The sequence below is a fragment of the Rhincodon typus genome, chromosome 19, assembly GCF_021869965.1.
Source record: "Rhincodon typus isolate 14 chromosome 19, sRhiTyp1.1, whole genome shotgun sequence".
Lineage (NCBI taxonomy): Eukaryota > Metazoa > Chordata > Chondrichthyes > Orectolobiformes > Rhincodontidae > Rhincodon > Rhincodon typus.
Window position 1 is genome coordinate 46,573,085 of NC_063350.1, and position 17,744 is coordinate 46,590,828.

The 17,744-nt window shown below is 39.3% G+C and overlaps 1 protein-coding gene across 1 annotated transcript; it reads right to left on the reverse strand.

Annotated features, from left to right (window-relative positions):
• Window positions 1-3,774: 3,774 nt before the first annotated feature.
• On the reverse strand, window positions 3,775-17,365 carry mmp9 (matrix metallopeptidase 9). The gene is made up of 13 exons (XM_020512793.2): window positions 17,175-17,365; window positions 14,922-15,151; window positions 14,538-14,686; window positions 13,743-13,883; window positions 13,276-13,449; window positions 11,963-12,136; window positions 10,808-10,981; window positions 9,847-10,002; window positions 9,526-9,730; window positions 8,778-8,914; window positions 7,677-7,833; window positions 7,080-7,177; window positions 3,775-5,265 (listed from the first exon to the last, which is right to left on the reverse strand). Exons 1-13 carry the CDS (start codon window positions 17,298-17,300, stop codon window positions 5,159-5,161), a joined length of 2,028 nt encoding a protein of 675 aa, XP_020368382.1. The 5' UTR covers window positions 17,301-17,365; the 3' UTR covers window positions 3,775-5,158.
• Window positions 17,366-17,744: the final 379 nt, after the last annotated feature.

Genomic DNA, 17,744 nt, shown 5'->3' on the forward strand with positions numbered 1-17,744 from the left:
CTCACCGGCCCCGCTCTCACCGCCGTTGGCACCTCACCGGCCCCGCTTTCACTGCCATTGGCATCTCACCGGCCCCGCTTTCACCGCCATTGGCATCTCACCGGCCCCACTTTCACCGCCATTGGCATCTCACCGGCCCCACTTTCACCGCCATTGGCATCTCACCGGCGTGCTGTTGCTGCTGACTGCTTCAGCCTTACCGGCCCGCTCTCGCTGCCCTCTCACCGGCCTGCTGTCACTCCCCACCGGCCCACTCTTGATCCGCCGCTGTTGCTCCGGCCCATGCTCGATCCACCATTGATACAGGACGTTGCCCATGTGTTCAGCTCCCACCACGCGGTTCCCTGTCATGACCGGACTCCTTCCTGACTCCTTATGAAGTTAATTGGGCGGGGTTGGTGGGGGATAGAAATACTGCAGAGAGGAGAGAGAAGAAGAGAACAAAGGAAAGGAAAAGGAAAGGGATCTGGCAAGCAGATGGAAATCCGAATGGAGTGATTTACTCTGCTACCATCTGTGTCCCATGCTGCCTGAGAACTGGCTGCTTTCCCAAAATTTCTGAATAAGTGTTTATTATCATCATCTGGTGTCTGTGAAAGTTCTGTTATTCTGATTCCTTTTACCAGTGACTAAATTCCAGCAATCAGAGTGAGAAGGCAAAGCTTGTTGGCTCGCTGATTGTTCTGGAAGCCCTCATAACACCCTACCACATGTACTAGGATGTCCAACCAATAACACACCCAGGTTAGTTGCAGTAACTTTCTAATCCCTTTCTCTTGTACATTCATGAAGGGTAAAACAGGTATATCTGTGAGAGGTGGCTTTCTGCTGAGAGGGGGAGATAGTTGAAGCTCTACTTGTTGAGTCTGTCCCTGTTTGAAGTACTTTGCAAGTGGGATCTTCACACAGGACTTTGCCAGACAGTCATTGAACATACAACCGAAGTTTTTTTATTCCCTGTAGCAGTTTTCTTTTAGAAAAAAAATGTATTTTGGAAGAAGAAGTAACAAATGCCTGCAAATACTTTGGAGTTCTGATCCATTATCACGAGATAGGATCAAAAGAATGTGATTTCAACTTCCTCTGTAGTGATCTGAGCATATATAATTTTTTTTATTGCTGGTAAGGTCAACATTTGTTGCCTGTTCCTAATTGCTCTTGAACTGAATGGCTTGCTGAGCTATTTCTGAGGGCTGTGGATCTGGAGCCATGTGTAGGCCAGCCTACAGAATGATGGCAGATTAATTTCCTTGAACAGTATTAGTAAAGCAGATGGGTTTTTCCCTTACTTCAGTGACAATTTCAAGTCACCATTACCTTCAATTCCAGATTTATTGATTGAATTTCAATCACACTCATTCCTCTGATGGTATTTGAACCCTTACCCCAGGATATAGACGTGAGCTTCTGGATTACGAGACCAGTGATATTAGCAGTCCACCACCATCCCACCACACAGTCCATCCTGCAGTATGCTATATTGCCAGAGTAGAGATTCTGCAACACTATTTGAAGAAGAACAAAAATGTTGGGTGGAATCTTAGAGGGACCTGACTGATATAGATTATGGCGAGAGTGTGGCAGAATTGATCATGCAGGCCAGCAACACCTATCTCAATCTCGGGAGGAACCCTTTGCATCTTTTATACTTTCGTGGGAGGCTTGGAGAGTTTCTCGCTATGCAACGGCAAGTTGCCAATTAAGGGGAATTATAACTTGTTAAACATAATTATTCATTAATATTCATCATCCTATCTTTCAAACACACTGAACAAGTTTGACACTGAGAATTCCTGACATGGACTTCAAAGTGATCACCTGATGACTTCTGGACCATTGTGTGTAGCTTTGTCACTCTGTTATAGGAAGGATGTGATTAAACTGGAGAGGGTTCAGAATAGATTTACCAGAATGTTGACAGGAATGGAGAGTTTGAGTTATAAAAATGGACTGTAAGGCTGGGAATGTTTTTCACTGGATAGTAGGAGTTTGAGTGGTGGTGACCTTATTGAGGTTTATAAAATCATGAGGGGTATAGATAAGGTGAATGATAAGGGTCTTTCCCTCGGGTGGGGGAGTTCAAAACTAGGGGGCATATTTTTAAGGTCAGAGGAGAAGGACTTAAAAAGAACATGAGGGGCAACTTTTTTTACACAGAGTGGTTCGTGCGTGGAATGAACTGCCAAAGGAATTGGTGGATGCAGGTACAGATACAACATTTAAAAAACATTTGGATAAGTTCATGAATAGAAAAGGTTTGGAGGGTTATGGGCCAAGTGCAGGCAGGTAGGACTAGTTTAATTTGGTTGGCAAGGACTAGTTGGACCAAAGGGACTGTCTCCATGCTGTAAGATTCTGTGAACATGACTTTACCTTGCCGTTGTTGCGAGGATCCTCTGTGTTGATCAACAGCAAACAGAATCTGTGGCATACTGTCATACTACAGTTTTGATGATACAGATCCTGGAAGTTATAACCATGAAGACAAGTTTGAATAAGGTCAAATGTGTCATTACCCCCGGTCAGATTTCATTTGAGAGCATAATGAGAATACAATCATCCACAATAACTTAATTTGTTAAAGCAAAAAGTTGCTCATTTGTGAGGTATAGGTGTCCATGGCAAGAACAGCATTTGTTGACCATCACAAATTGTCTTTGAAAATGAATTATTTGCTAGACATTCCAGAGGGCAGGTAAGATTCAAACACATTGTTGTGGATCTGGAAGTATCGGCCAGAGTGGTAAGGATGGCAGATTTCCTTCTCTAAATGGGATTAGTGAACCATACGGATTTTTAAGTATTAATCAATGTTAGTTTCATGATCACCAATTTTGCGATTGGCTGTTTAATTTTCAGATGCTAATAATTCAATTTAAAATCCACCATTACAGCATGTGAACTGCTATCCCTAAAGCACATCTGGAATTTTAGCCTAATGATATAACGAAGTTCACAATTGAACAAATATTCTGTCTGAGGGATGGTGAGAAATCAGTCTTTCGGTTCAGCAGTGAGATGAAGGACTGGATGAGAAGATGAATGGTGAGATTAGTCCCCACAGTGTTCACACGAAGAGAAATTTGACATGTAAGTTGGATGAGGCATTTAGAATTGCTGTTCATAATGAATCAAAGCTTTCACAAGGCTTTTGGATAACACCAAGACAGGCACAGAAGGAAGCTGTAGCCTGGAGAATGGAAAAACAACAGGGACAGTTGAGAAGTCATAGAAGGTTGGGTTGTAAACTGGGAGGGCAAGGTACCTGGCATTAGTGAAGTGAAAGGAGGATTGACGATGGAAGAGGTGAGATCAGAGAGGTAAAGAGGAGAAAAAGAGCAAAAGTGAAAATCAATTGATGGGTTTGGGTTTGGAGCAGCAGTCAAAATGTACACTTGTATTCACTTCGTAAAAACTCAAGTTAAATGGGCCTGCTTACATAAAATGTTGATACATAAAAAAATTGATAGTAAGTACACAATATGATGTAATCGGAAAAATAGCAAGTTAATAGGAAGAAGATCGAATGAGCTTCCAACCTAGGAACCTGATCACTCCCATTTCCCTGTTCTATTTCCATAGCTTTATTTCCCCATGTTCCCACCTAATTTCTTTTTGAAATTATTGATTAACCCTGCTTGCACCACCCCTACAGACAGCAAGTTCCATCTCATCACCACTCACTGAATGGAGGGTCAGCTTTGCAGGATAGCACGGATGTGACCAATATGCATCACAATTCACATGCACACAATGATCAAGAAAACCACATTATGAAATGCAACAAGCAATTTATTAGAAGCATTCAAACTTACAATAATTTATTTCAATTACAATGTTTAAACTTTAAATTAATTCATTTTAAATTGCATTAGAAATGTTACATGGAAATTCTTTTCCATACCAAGGGATGTTATAGTCAGTATAGCAAGAGAAGCCCCAAACCAACTATACATAAGACATTTTAATATAACAACTAAATCATCGCGATGGACGTATGTCCATTTTAATAACACTATTGTGGTAAAGCAAAGCTACATTAGTAACTCCAGAAACAATAAATCAAAAGTCTTGTTTTGTACTGTCCTGACCAATGTGTGCTGAGATGATAATCAGTGATGAGAGACCAATATCAAAGTGTTCACATTTTTCAATCCAACAGTCAATGCAAGTTGTACAAAGGCCTCTTCTCAAGTTCATTGCAATCATGGCAAAACACTGATCATCAAGCTATTTTGATAACTGTTGTGATCATATGTTTGCCTGCTTTTTGGTGGCATTATTGGCAGGAGTGACAATAGTTGTAAACACACCAATGCAGAGCAGCACCAGTAAGATACACAAATAGCATGATCGACATTACAAGGCAACTGTCCATGATACCGATCAACAGCTGGACTCTACATTGCCAAACGTCCTAGGAAAATCTATCCAAAAATTGTCCCCAAGTAGAAAAAATAAACATTGAAATTAGAATAAATAATTAATCTTGTATAAGATATAAACATTATCTGTACTTGCGTAAACAATACAAATAACAGTCGCCATTAGGATACTCTCTTTCCCACTATCTTTAAAAAAAGACACATTTGAGTCTTGTTCATTCTGTTGTGGTCAATCCTATTACAGCTGATAGTAAAATAAGCAAATGTGTTCCAGTGACAACTGGAGCACATCCTTCCTTCTTTTTGTCTCATATGGATTTGCATCTGCTTCACATTTATGCCTTGGACAGAATGTCACAATGTTGTGCCTTAACATTAGTTGCAAGTAGAATGAACACAACAAATGAAGTTCTAGATTTAGATTGTCCAGCAGGCACTTTGACTCAGCCTGAGTAAAAATTCATGCAATCAAAAGTGTTAATATATTTATCTCTTATACTTGATGAATTTTAAAAAAAATACTGTTGGTTGCTGTCTAATCCTTTAATTCAGTTGCAGATTCAAGGTAACTGGGTTTTGTAATTTCACCCTTTCTCCTTTGCAAAATATTTTGCACAGATTTCTTATCCTTCAAGAACAAACCCAGTAACATGGAAAGCAAATGTAAACTGAAGGATTACACTGTGATCCCAAAATGTGGCAGAATAATGTAAACACAATAAATTAAACAACAATTCTTCCTCGAGATAATGCTGCTCCTGAGATTGAAAGTTTTATTCTTTACAATTCAGAATGTTACTCTTGATGAATCCGACAAAAGTGACTCGATTGTACATGTCCATTTTCCAGAAGTACTTATCTCGCAGGAAGTAGGTGTTCACTGAAAGAGAATGAATTGGAAAGGTGATAAATCATATCACAAAAGCAAAGATTACATTGTGTGTGTCTGTGATTTGCTGTTTGCTGTTTACTGTCTCCACAGTCTCATGTCCTTGGTATACAATGACGTACTGCATCCACCGTGGCGTCATTATTGGGCGACCAGTTGCAAAAACATTTTTCATGGAACAGATTCCACGTTCAGAAATTTGGCAGGGCCTCTAGTGGTAATTCCTTGACAAGCTCGCTACTTTGACTAGACTCAAAAAGTACAGGAGCAGTGAATTTATCAGTAACCTAGGGACAATAGAGCCCTACTATATATACATTCTTTTCTGCACCTGTGAGCTGTACATCTTGCCGTTGAATATAAAGTGTTTTGTTAAGCATAAGCCCAGTAGTTTGAGTATGCAGTGTTTGTTGATTTGTTCCTTGTTCTGTCATCTCTTGTCTTCGTCTAGTAGCTCACATATGCATTTGTTTCATGATGTACTATGTCAAGGCACAATTTTTCATAATATTATAAGTTTTATCTCTATATAGGTAACAGCCTGTGCTGTACAGCAACAATGGATAGGGGTGACATTCGTGTGTAGTATTATGTGGTTCACATAATTAGTAGCGAGTAGCCTTAGAATTGCTTGAGAAAGGATAGCAAAGTTTTAGATATGGAGAGAAGATTTACCAGAAGTACATAGCACTGAGAGACTTCACTTCCTGAAGTGCTTAAATTTAGGCAGGCTTTCAATAATGTAAATAAGGAGAACCTGGTCTCCTTGGGGAATGATCAGTAACAAGACAATACAGAATTAAGATAACTGCAAAAGGGTACAGGAGATTAGGACACAATTTATTATGTAGCAAGTTTTGATTTGAAATGCTCTGCCGGAAAGGGCATTTGGAACAGATTTAATAGTAAATTTGAAAAGGAATAGGATATATACCTCAACAGACAAAGTAGAAAGTACAGAGTTGTGCAAAAGAGTTTGGGAATGGGTCTAATTGGATATATCATTTAACGAGATAACGCATGCACAATGGACGAAATTGTCTCCTTATGCACTGAAAGATTTGAAAATATTGTCAATCAAAAGCAAATATGATTACTTTTCATTAAGTCTTAGCTTTTCTTCTAACTTAAATTGTACATTTGAGCAAACATTTGCTGAAGGAGCATAGGAGCTTTTTGCCTTTCTACCATGTAGTCAGCTGGGCAGCATAGATAGTTAAAATGAATTTTCCTATATTTACAGAAACACCAAACTGCTGATCTAGGTATTTGGAGTTGGGATTTATCCATCAATAAGGGAGGAGCAATAAGGTAGTCTTTACTAATCCACCAGATCTCTTGCACCCAGGCAATACAGGCCAACATGAATTATCAATGCAACTGAAACTGAGTTATCTTAAGAGTTATGGGCTGAACTGCAAGTGTCTATATGGTTCACAGATTAACTTGGACACAACAGGATTAATTTTTTAAACTAGGAACCTCCTCTGGACATTCATGCTGTATGGTAGTTATTTATTTACTGTTAAAACAGAGGACACCCAGAACAAAATCAAGAATATCTATAGCAATTTCAAAAATTCCTATAACAGATGCTGTAACATGTCTTGGGAGAACACATTCAGTAGGTACAATGCTGTTACCAATGTCTAACAATGTTGGAGTACAAAATGACACATTAAATTGTACATCTTGTATCTATTACATGTGGCTTCTTTTGTGATTGACAAATTCAACCAGTCAAAAGGTTTGGACTGTACCACTCTATTTGGCATTCAAAACGGTAAGATATCTGATGAACTTACTTTTGTGCATGAAGACAATATTAGCATCAACTGGAATGTGCTGGAACCTGTCATAAATTGGACTGATCCTATCAACTTTCTCTGTTGCTATATCGAGCCTGAATGGCAAATTAAAAACACTCTATTAGGTTCATTGCAAGTGTAACTGGTCCATTTATAAGTGCCATAAACATTAAGTACAATTTGCAATTTACTCTAAACAAAAATATGCAGAAATAATAGATTAGTGTCCTCCACATTTGACACCATGAATTCACAGATGTCTACTACAACAGTGAAGCTTCTCTGCTGCTCTCGCAAATTTCTTATGTTAGTTCCAAGTTGCAAATATCTTTACATCTACATTAATTCCAAACATTCCATTGTTTACAATGCTTGCCTTTTCTTGCATTGAACAAAGAGGTAAGGACCATGTCCCATGAGTGAATAATAAAAGGTAAAGAGTAAGGAAATGGTAAAGAGGTTGATATAAAGTTTGTAATAGTACAATATTCTTTTTAAAAAATCTTGCAATTATATAGTACCTTTAATAAAGAAAAATAATCATACTTGATTGAGCTTGGCCTAAATTCTTAATTCTAATCACATTTTGCTCACCTCCAAACCTTCTGTCCACCAAATAGTTGCACTTTGTTTGGACCTTTCATAACTGCACCAACTATCTTTTCAACATTGGTATCAATGCCCAGTTTGCCGATGTCCTTGGGATAGCCTGGCTCAATACTAGTGCCAGAAAATACCCAGTATGATCTCCCTATGGGGAGAAATAAAAAGGAACAGTTTAGTTTCTGTTGATTACATTGGTTAGGAAGAGTTTAAAGTTATTTAGCTTAGAAATGTATATCAGCAATGAATGAACGAAAACAACATTTGCATAACGTTCCTCTATCTGCTTCTTAAGTGTGGTATCAAACTATTTAAAATAAACAAATTAATGTCTAAATTAGAAGTGTAAACAGAGGCATCAATTGCTCATTTGGTAACATTGCAAACAGAACATTTTAGACGAATATGTTTCACTGAAAAAATGAGTTCTCTTGCAAGCAAATTGAATGAGTAGTGATTGATCTCATAAGTGGACAAGATATTGAGATAACACTTAAGCAGAGATTCAGTTGGACAAAGGCAGATGTAGCCATTTTTCATTGATCGGTAGTGATTTAAAAAAAAGTGATGGTCAGTGCAAGAAAATGCTGTGCTTACATGGTCTGGCCTACATATGACTCCAGATCCACAGCATTGTGGTTATCTCTCACTGCCTTCTGGGCAATTAACAATGGACAGTAATGCTGGCCTGGCCTGCAACACCCACATCCCATGGATTTATATAACTAACAGCTAGTAGTCAAATTCTTGGAAGGAATGTTGTGGATTTCATATATGTCTGTACATGTATGACAACCTTAAAGACCGAAATGTTGTTGTTACTGAACTAACTCAGAAATTGGCTTTGTTTTGAACTATTCGCTGATCAATGGTTACCAAAGGTTCTGTTTTTCTGCCAAATCCAATGTAAAATCTATTCACATTTATTTATGGAAAGCTGAGCTCTTATCTTGCAGCAATTTTCCTAAACTATAGAAAAGAATGGTTCATCTGCACCCTTGCTCCTTTACATGAAGCTTGCCTCAGAATTTGTTAATTGTGTAGCCAAAATATTGGCCCGAGAATTATCCTTTGTTATTAATTCAGACAAACCTGAGAAAACGTAGACTCTATTTGTACTCATATCTTCAAAGGCAGCATCAATTTTGGAAGGAGCTTTTGGCCACATCTTTGCAATTGGAATTGGTCCCTTGATGACTTTCTTTGCTGATGCAAACTTCCAGACGTTTCTAGAAAATGTGAAAATAACATTAGATGGAATAATACCCAACATGTACTTGGGTATTCCCCCACTGTACCTTGGGGGAGGATATATTGGCCTTGGAAGGAATGCATTGCCACTTCACTAGAATGTTGCCAGAGTTCCAAGGGTTAGTATATGGAGATTATAAAATATTCCCTTGAATAGAGAAGACTAATTGAGACTTTTAGAATTTTGAAAAAAGTTAATAGGAAAGTAGGAGACAGCTGGTGGAGAGTCTTGGACAAGAATTATAGGCTAAAAGTTAAAGCCTGTTCATTCAGGAGCAAAATTACAAAGCACTTCTTAGTGAAGTTTGAAACTCACCTATAAAAAGCACACACTAGCTCAGTTCATGATATTGGCAATGACAGATTTTTGTATGCAAAAGACTAAGGTATGTGGAGTCCAGGTGGGTCAATGAAGTTACATGACCGATGACATGGCCATAGTTTCATTGAAGGGAAGAAGAAACTGAAAGGCCCTACTTTTGTTCATATGATCCAATGGCTTCTCTCTGAGATCAATGCCACTTAAAAATGCAAGTTCTTTCTGCTTCCACAAATTTGAATGTTGTGGATTGAAGTTATCATTACTTACCCATTTTTGAAAAAATGAAGCGTTTTCTTTATGCTTGCAATTGCATCATAAATATCCACTTTGCAGATGTCTGCACCTGGCTCGATTGTGGTGGTAGTGGTTGTGGCAGTGGTGGTGGTGGTCGTGGCCATGGTAGTAATAGGCACAGATGTTGAAATTGGTGCCATTGATGTAGGGGTGGATGATGTTGGGCCAGATTTCCGTCCTGTGTTCAGAACAAGGTCATATGAGCATGTCTACTTCGTACTAGCAATATCTTTGTATTTCACTGAAAGGTTTAGAGCAACTGTCTTTTAGCATGAAGCAATAAACCAGTCATACCATAGAGATGCTGGATTCCTGCAACATCATCACTCAATAGCCTGAAGTTTTCTTTATAGCTGTACATCGGGTACATCAGAGCATCTTTGAGAGTGGAATGATCTAGCCCCAGGGAATGTCCAAACTCATGAGCTGCCACTAAAAAGATGCTGTACCCTGCATAAGAACATGCATAAATTGGTTATTCATTTAAATGTTACTTGTCACGTGACTCTCATCCTGAGAAAAATCAACTCGCAAAGACATGAAAATATAAACTTAAGGAAATTCATGATCAAAACTGACCACTGCAATCGACCTGACTAGTTCCAGTCTAACACATGTTGGCTTTATAGTTCCGAGGATGATGCTATTGCTTGATCACATTATCTGAGTAGACACTTTGCAGTAGGTGAATCTTACCAGTGATTGCTTTAAGACCTTTCAAATGTGGGTAAGGCAAACACAACTAAAACCAATCCACTTTGAATCATAGAGTCATAGAGATATACAGCACAGAAACAGACCCTTCGGTCCAACTCATCCATGCAATCAGATATCCCAAATTAATCTAGTCTCATTTACCAGCACTTGGCCAATATCCCTCTAAACCCTTCCTATTCATGTACTCATTCAGATGCCTTTTAAATGTTGTAATTGTATAGAATTTCCTCATCTAAAATCCAAATACAGCCATATTTCAGCAAGAAATACTGGAATATGACTGGAGGCTGAACCTTTGAACTCGGCTTAACTCAAAGATGAAGAGTCACCAGACTCGAAACCTTAACTCTGCTTTCTTCCCACAGATGCTGCCAGACCTGCTGAGTTTACCAGCAATTTCTGTTTAATACAGCTACAGTTGGGAATCAGCAGTCCAACTACTTGACTACGGAAATGACATTTTTGCTTTGAGTACCACAGAACAGTGATGGAAAAGTAGACCAATATTGACAAAAGATGGAAAAGTTAACATAGTTACCAGCATTTGGACAGAAACCCCATTTTTTGTCTTTGTCGAAGTCACTGGTGGTTGCACACCAGAGCTGCCCATCTGATCTGCCATCAGTGGTGCAAGCATCGTATGTTTTGCCAAGGAATGTGAAAGGGAATGAACATAACTCTCCATCAGAATTTCCAGCAATCACAGCATCAGCTACAAGAAAAACATTTTGCACCATGAGATAAAATCAGGGAAAGGTCAGTACCAATCCATAATGAAACCTCAAAATCCACAAGGCCAGTAGGACAAAAATGTAAATGAGTGAAAAGTGATTTAAATCAGATTGCAGCAAACACATTTTTTTGCCCAGGGCAAATGAATATTTGGAATATTCTGCCAGAAAGATAATGGAGCCAAAAAGTTAGGAGAAAAAAAGATCCAGGTTAGGCAAGATGGAACAGTGGAGGGGCAGCATTGATGAGCTGGATAACAAGTTCTTAGCCCTGACCTTTATTTCTAATGCCCTTGCTCCTCGGAGATTTCATTGCAAGAAAAATAAAACCAATATCTGGAATCATTTCAGAACCAGTGGGCGCCAGTTTAAGGGGAAATGCAAAAGACACTTTTAGCTAGTGAGTGGTTAGGACCTGGTTTGCACTGACTGAGTTTGTGGTGGAAGCAATTTCATTCATGGTTTCCAAAAGGGAATTGGATAGGCAACTGAAGGGAAAAGTATAATTGCAGGCTACCAGGAAAGGGTAGAGGAGTGGCATCAGCTGAGTTGTGCTTGTGGAGAACTGGCACAGACATAACCAGCTGAATGGCTTCTTTCTGTGCTAAAACCAATCAATAGTTTTATCACAGTCCATTTGTTAAAGTTCTTTCCAGTTTTCTCTCCGTCTCTTGGTAGGTGTCGATACGCACTGAAGAGACATTCCAAAGGAATCAGCACTTTCTAGTGCCTAAGTCAAGTCACACTTCTTTATGTATAATACTCGACAATGAATGTCACTGGTTATTTGACCAGCATCACAAACTACTAACTCACCCATTCTCTAGAAAAAGCTCATTTCCAAAGAAAATCTGCTATTTTGTTTCTTTCAGTCAAATAAAAACCCCAAGCTGCATACAACATTCTATCTGGCAAAACAGACTATTGATTATTGACAAAGTTTTCTAACTATGAATAAGTACCTGGACTGGGGCAGTAGCCATATTTTTTATCCACGTCAAAGTTGCTGGTGGTGGCACACCATTTGTAGCGATCCGTACGTCCCTCAGTTGTACACTGGTCATAACTGTTCCCATCAAATATAAAGGGGAACACGCAAGGTGAATTGTCGCTGTTACCACCAAAGGTGTATAGCCCTGGACAAAAGTGAAGAGAAAATAAAAATTTAAATAGTATGCCAGTGAACAAACTGTAATTCTGATACTATTAAACCTTTACAGAGCTCTGCAATGAATAAGAATAGTAATTCTGGAATCAACCCATATGTAATGGCGGCAGTAGTCATTTTGGTCAAATAATGACACAAATTTTGCATTGGTCTGGGAGTTCAAAATTCACTTCTCCCTCCAGGTTTTCTTTTGAAGGCCCTTCTACAGGTATCAATGATCTCTAATGTGTCCAACCACGTGCATGGACTCTATAGCAGATGGCTCAGTGCAGTGATCAGAAATGGTTCTTCAGTTAGTGTTATTCCTCCCTTGACTCAAATTATTGTGTAGTTTCTCTGCTGTCCCCTGGGTGTGATCAGGTTTTCAGCAATGGACTTGGGGCCCTGGGATATCGGAGATTTACTGACACCTGAAAGCCCTGGGCACTTACCTTCTCTATAACAGCTCAATAGATTCTATTTGGCTGCTTAAACTATTCAACCATATCTTACAATAGTCAGTGATTTATTTCTGCTGGTTGTATAAGGGCGTAAGGGTCTGAAGGTGTTAATACAGAGGAGCGCCTTAAACACCACATACCAAAATGATGTCATGTACCTTAGGATCTTGGACAAGTAAAGCAAAACATCCAAGTCCACCATGTAGTCTCTGTAGTACTGTCTAATTTAGCTTGTAATTAGATGCTTGTATGCAATAAACTGCTTCTTGTTCAGTACAAGAGCTTCTTCTAGTTAGGCCAATAGTGATTTTCCTTTACTGCACAAAACCAAAAGGTCTTGTAGTTTCCTGTACTTAAAGAGGATGAGGTCAGCAAAACTGTTCCATGGTGAGTTGCAGGCCTGGGTTCTCCCATAATTTCAACAGTGGTGAGCACGACAGCCCATAGAACACTGCTGACGGTGCATTTAAAATCCTGGAGCTGAAAATGACTTCAGTTTTTCAACACTGTGTTGAAATATTCTTAATGTGTCAGCAGTCACAAGTTTGACCTCATTCCAGGTGAAACTGCCTTACAACAGATCAGCTTGATAGCAATTGGAACAGAAGGTTGAATTGAAAACTGAGACTACACATTAGCAAGGAGCCTACAGGTCAAAATTACTCACGTCCATGTGGGCAGAAGCCGTATTTCTGGTCTTTGTCATAGTCTGCAGTCGTTGCACACCAAAAATACCCATCGTCTCTCCCATCTGAAGTACAGGCTTTGTATGTGTTCCCATTGTATGTAAATGGAAAGTGGCAGAAAGCTCCATCAGCATTGCCGAAATGGGTTTTAACAGCTACCAGGAGAAAGTTTAAAACGTTAGGATCAGAAATGGAGGAGGAAGAATTCCCAACACCCCCTCAGTAAATCAACATTCCTGATCGCTACAGTGTGAACACACAGGTCAGGAGGAAAAATAAGTGAAACGTTATTTGTGGAGTCATTGCATTTGTCAGAACGTAAGAACAGAAAGAAGGCCATTCAGCCCTTCAAGTCTGTTCTGCCATTCTAGATCATGGATAATCATTTACCTCAACACCATTTTTCTATGCTATCCCCACGCCCCTTGGTATCATTAATATTTGTTACCTGCTCCTTTCCCCAAGGTCCAGAACTCATCATCATCAAAATGTGCATCACCATGCAGGTTGCCGTAGACATTTTTGCCAGGTGGGTAGGCATGTGCCAGGAGACCATTGTACCCGTCAAATGGATATGAATCTCCATGCCCTTCAATTGAGACACATAAACAATATAATTGTGAGCAGAGATCTAGAACTCCATAAGTGCTGAAAACAAGCATTGAGTGAGACAGCTGGAAAACAACCTAGTGATATTTCAGTTGGTATTCAAATATACAACTAATTTAAAAATTATTTAGCTTGCTTCACTTGGACTGAGGAAGAAAACAAGTATTTTAGTTAACTTGCCCACATCAACATCATATGATAGGGGCATCATGGCATAGTAGTTGTGCTACCAGACTAAAATTCTCACAGCTGGCTTAATGAGCTGGAGACATGAACATGAGTTCAAATCTGTCTAGGACAGCAAAGGAATCCAAATGCAATTAAAAGCTATTAACAAGGATGACAATTCCAGATTATTTTAAGCATCCATCTGGTTCATTAATTTTTTAGGGGGGAGAAGAAAATCTGTTGCCTTTACCAGGGCCAAATATAACTCCAAGATCCACAGCAAAGTGGCTGACTCTTGACTGCCTCTTAAATGGCCTAGCAAGGTTAGATTTAGAGATGGGTATTGAATTCTGGCCTTTTCAGTGCTGTGCACATTCCATGAATGAAAACATAAAATCAGACTGAGCAGAACTGGTGGAATATAGGAATGTTAACACTTGAGATGCTATTGTGTTTGTCTACTTACATTCTCTGCCAAATCGAATCATGATGTCTGCTTCGCCGCTGTAGATTTGAGTGAATGTCAATGGAGTGATGTCACTCCACAATTTAAAGGCACGAGCAAATGCATCATCAACAACAGATGGGTCCAAGTCAGGGGTGTAGCCTGTAACTCTGTTTGGGGAAAATATGACTCCATTAAATAAAAAGCAAAGTTAGCAACAAAGCAACATAAGGCATCAAAGGGGCATGGGGACAATGTGGGAATATTGCATTAAGGTAGAAGGTCAGTCATGTTCATATTGAACGGTGGAGCAAGCTTTTAGGACCAAATGGCCCATTCCTGCTCCTAGTTAACATATTTCAGTCCTGCTTCTTCAATTTAAGCAACTCTTTATTCTGTGCTTACCTGTAAGTTAAATCAGTGTGGTCCCATTTCTCATCATCAAATGTTTTGTAGTTCAGAACATCAGGAACACTACATCGAGGCTGCTTCATGGCAGTGATTGTGCTCTTATCCAGTTCTCCTGTTACAGGCAAGCCCAAGGTTTTCTGCATTTTTATGATGGCTGATTGGAGACTGATCAATGCATTGCCTGTGTTTTCCAAATTCAGGTACCCAAACCTCTTCAAGTAGTCCTGTGAATCAATCAGACCCAAAAGGTTAAAGTGATTTAGATACTGGCAATGCTATTGGAGTCAGAATTAATATGGAATGCTACTAACTCTATTGAGCATCAAATACTGGAGTCACATCCTTTTATTTTTATCACTAGTATTCTTAATTGCCTCCTTTCTTGAAGGAACAGCTTATACAGCCACACACACATGTTCATAGGCATGCACACGTATGTATACTTTCCAGCAAAATTTTAAACATAATAACCAAGAATGGGAATATTTGTTGAATGTCTCCCTTCTTGAGTTTAAGGTTATTGAGTCCAACTATAGCACTTCCTCCTGCTAGTCTGACTTAAACTTTCTCAATCAGTATATGTCAGCACAACACCTGACAGTCCACATATCAGCTCAACCTACAGGGGAAGTGTGATAGAAATTAAATTGTTTTTATCCCATTGAAAATCTGTACCAGTGCCATTGGGTCCTGGTATAATGTCTTTCTGGTGACTGGGCTACACAAAGCTAAGCAGGTTAGACTTCAAATTATAGTCGACAGTGCAGGACTCATGCGGAAGAACCTAATTGTGCCCAGACAAGTCTTACAATGTAAAATAAACAATTTTATATCTTGCTCACAGGACACCTGAGTTGAAGTTCTGAACAAGACTCCTGAAATGCACAGCTTTTGCCATTTTATTATGGCCCAAATAAATCTAAAAACTATTAGCAAAGTAAGTAAAAAAAAAGGCAATTGATTCTCAGAATTACTGATCAAATTATTCATTTAACTGGGGAAGAAAATTCTTGTTTGGAACTAAATATTCAATTAACAAATTATGTAACGATGTTGAAATTGCTGAACAGCTGGAATGAGTAACTATGATACAGTCTGTCACATAGCATAATTCCTGGACCTCATTGAAGAATTTTGTGTAGTCCTCTGCTTTTCTACATTAGATAACTACTGGATTTTTCAGCTTTAACAAATTGATACAATCAAACAGCTGAGTATAACCCACCCATCAGGGTCCAGAACACTTTTGTTGCTGTTCCTCTCAAGGTGCCATTTCAGCTGGAATTTTAAATAAACATAACGCACTTATTGTCATTTAGGTCTGTAAGAGGGGAGACACAACAATAGCTCAGATCACATCCAAATCAGAACCCATGTACGAGGGCTTTTACAACAAGCAAGCAGCAATCTAGATAGTCTTGGTTAATGCTGCTAAGGCGAATTGTACACTCAACTACTACTCAGATGAGATTAACCAATTTAGTAATGATCAGGGCCAAATCAGAATTTTATTTTACTTGAATGGCTCAAGACTGCCATGACAACTCTATGTTCTCATAACTTGACTGCAAAGCTGTCTTCACAAAGTGCATCCTCATTATCATTCAGGTAATCCTTGATAAAACATTATTGACAGGATCACGTGAACAGGCTCATGGGGAGCATAAACACTCTCATAGACCCAACTATGGAATGGTCATTTGCTATACTTTACATTCAGTCTAATTCTACAAAATTTAGTTTAAAAGTTTCTGATTGCCAGAGAACTAAATTGTTTTAAGTTCAGTTGAAATCAGAAGTACTTCAGCTATCTTGGTGACACAGCAATGCTAAAAAATCCAGACACCAACACACCATTTCCCTGCTTCAAATTGCTTTGGTTCCCCTTCCATTTTGGAGCATTATTTGCGCCTCTTTTAGTTATCCCGGGTTTTTTGATGTGTCTGGGACCATGGATTTTGTATAACCTTCCTAACATTTCAATAACCTCTCATGGGCAATCAAACCCTGTAGCATGCCTCTGTGAGCCGTTACTTGTCCCTCTTAGGTTATTTGGGTCAGTTTGGCACAGGGTGAACCCACTTGTCTGGTGAAGTTGCTATAGAGCATATTTTCTTGCCTACCCTCCTGCAGACATCCAGCTTCTCCTACCTTTTACATCTAGAAGTCCTGGATTTTCTTCTCACTCCGGCAAAGCCACAACTCCTCAGTGTGTTAACTAAAGTTTGAATCAAGCCAGAATCTTACCATTGCCATTTCGGCGTCGGTCACGTTCTGCTCCCCTGGGAATGTCACCAATGGAGGAGTCATCGGCGCACTGAAGGAGCTGTGTGCCAGCAAAGCAACACTCAACACAACTCTGATCAGCATCATGTTGGGAGCACAGCAGGCACGATCGGAGACGTCTGGCTCCCAGGGATGCTTCTGTTGTTCGGTGCAGGAGAACGGATTATTTATACAAACACACACACACACACACACACAGCTTCTTGACATCACAGCCATGACTCAGTTCAAATCAAAACAGAATGATTCATAAGCTTCCTTGGTGAGGAAAGCGGGCTCTGGGCCAAACGAATGAATGTTCAAAACATTTTTTTTACTCAGCACCGCTCTTGCAACATTTGAATTAATTCGTTATCCCACCCACCCCCTCCTCCTTCACGACTAAAATGAACCATCTCTTGCCGCGTCCAAAGGTGACATTTTCTATTTGCATTAGCAGAGGTTGTAAAATGTTCGGCTACAACAACTTAAGTGTTCCATTCATTTCATGGGTAATACAAAGACAACTTCATTTATACCATTCCAGAGAAG

Coding starts and splice junctions, on each gene's coding strand:
- mmp9 (XM_020512793.2), bottom strand. CDS start 17,300: ATGATGCTGATCAGAGTTGTGTTGAGTGTTGCTTTGCTGGCACACAGC. Junction 13,450..13,742: donor GACCTTGGGGAAAGGAGCAG/GTAACAAATATT, acceptor TTCTCCTGGTAG/CTGTTAAAACCCATTTCGGC. Junction 10,982..11,962: donor TGGCTACTGCCCCAGTCCAG/GTACTTATTCAT, acceptor TTTTTCTTGTAG/CTGATGCTGTGATTGCTGGA.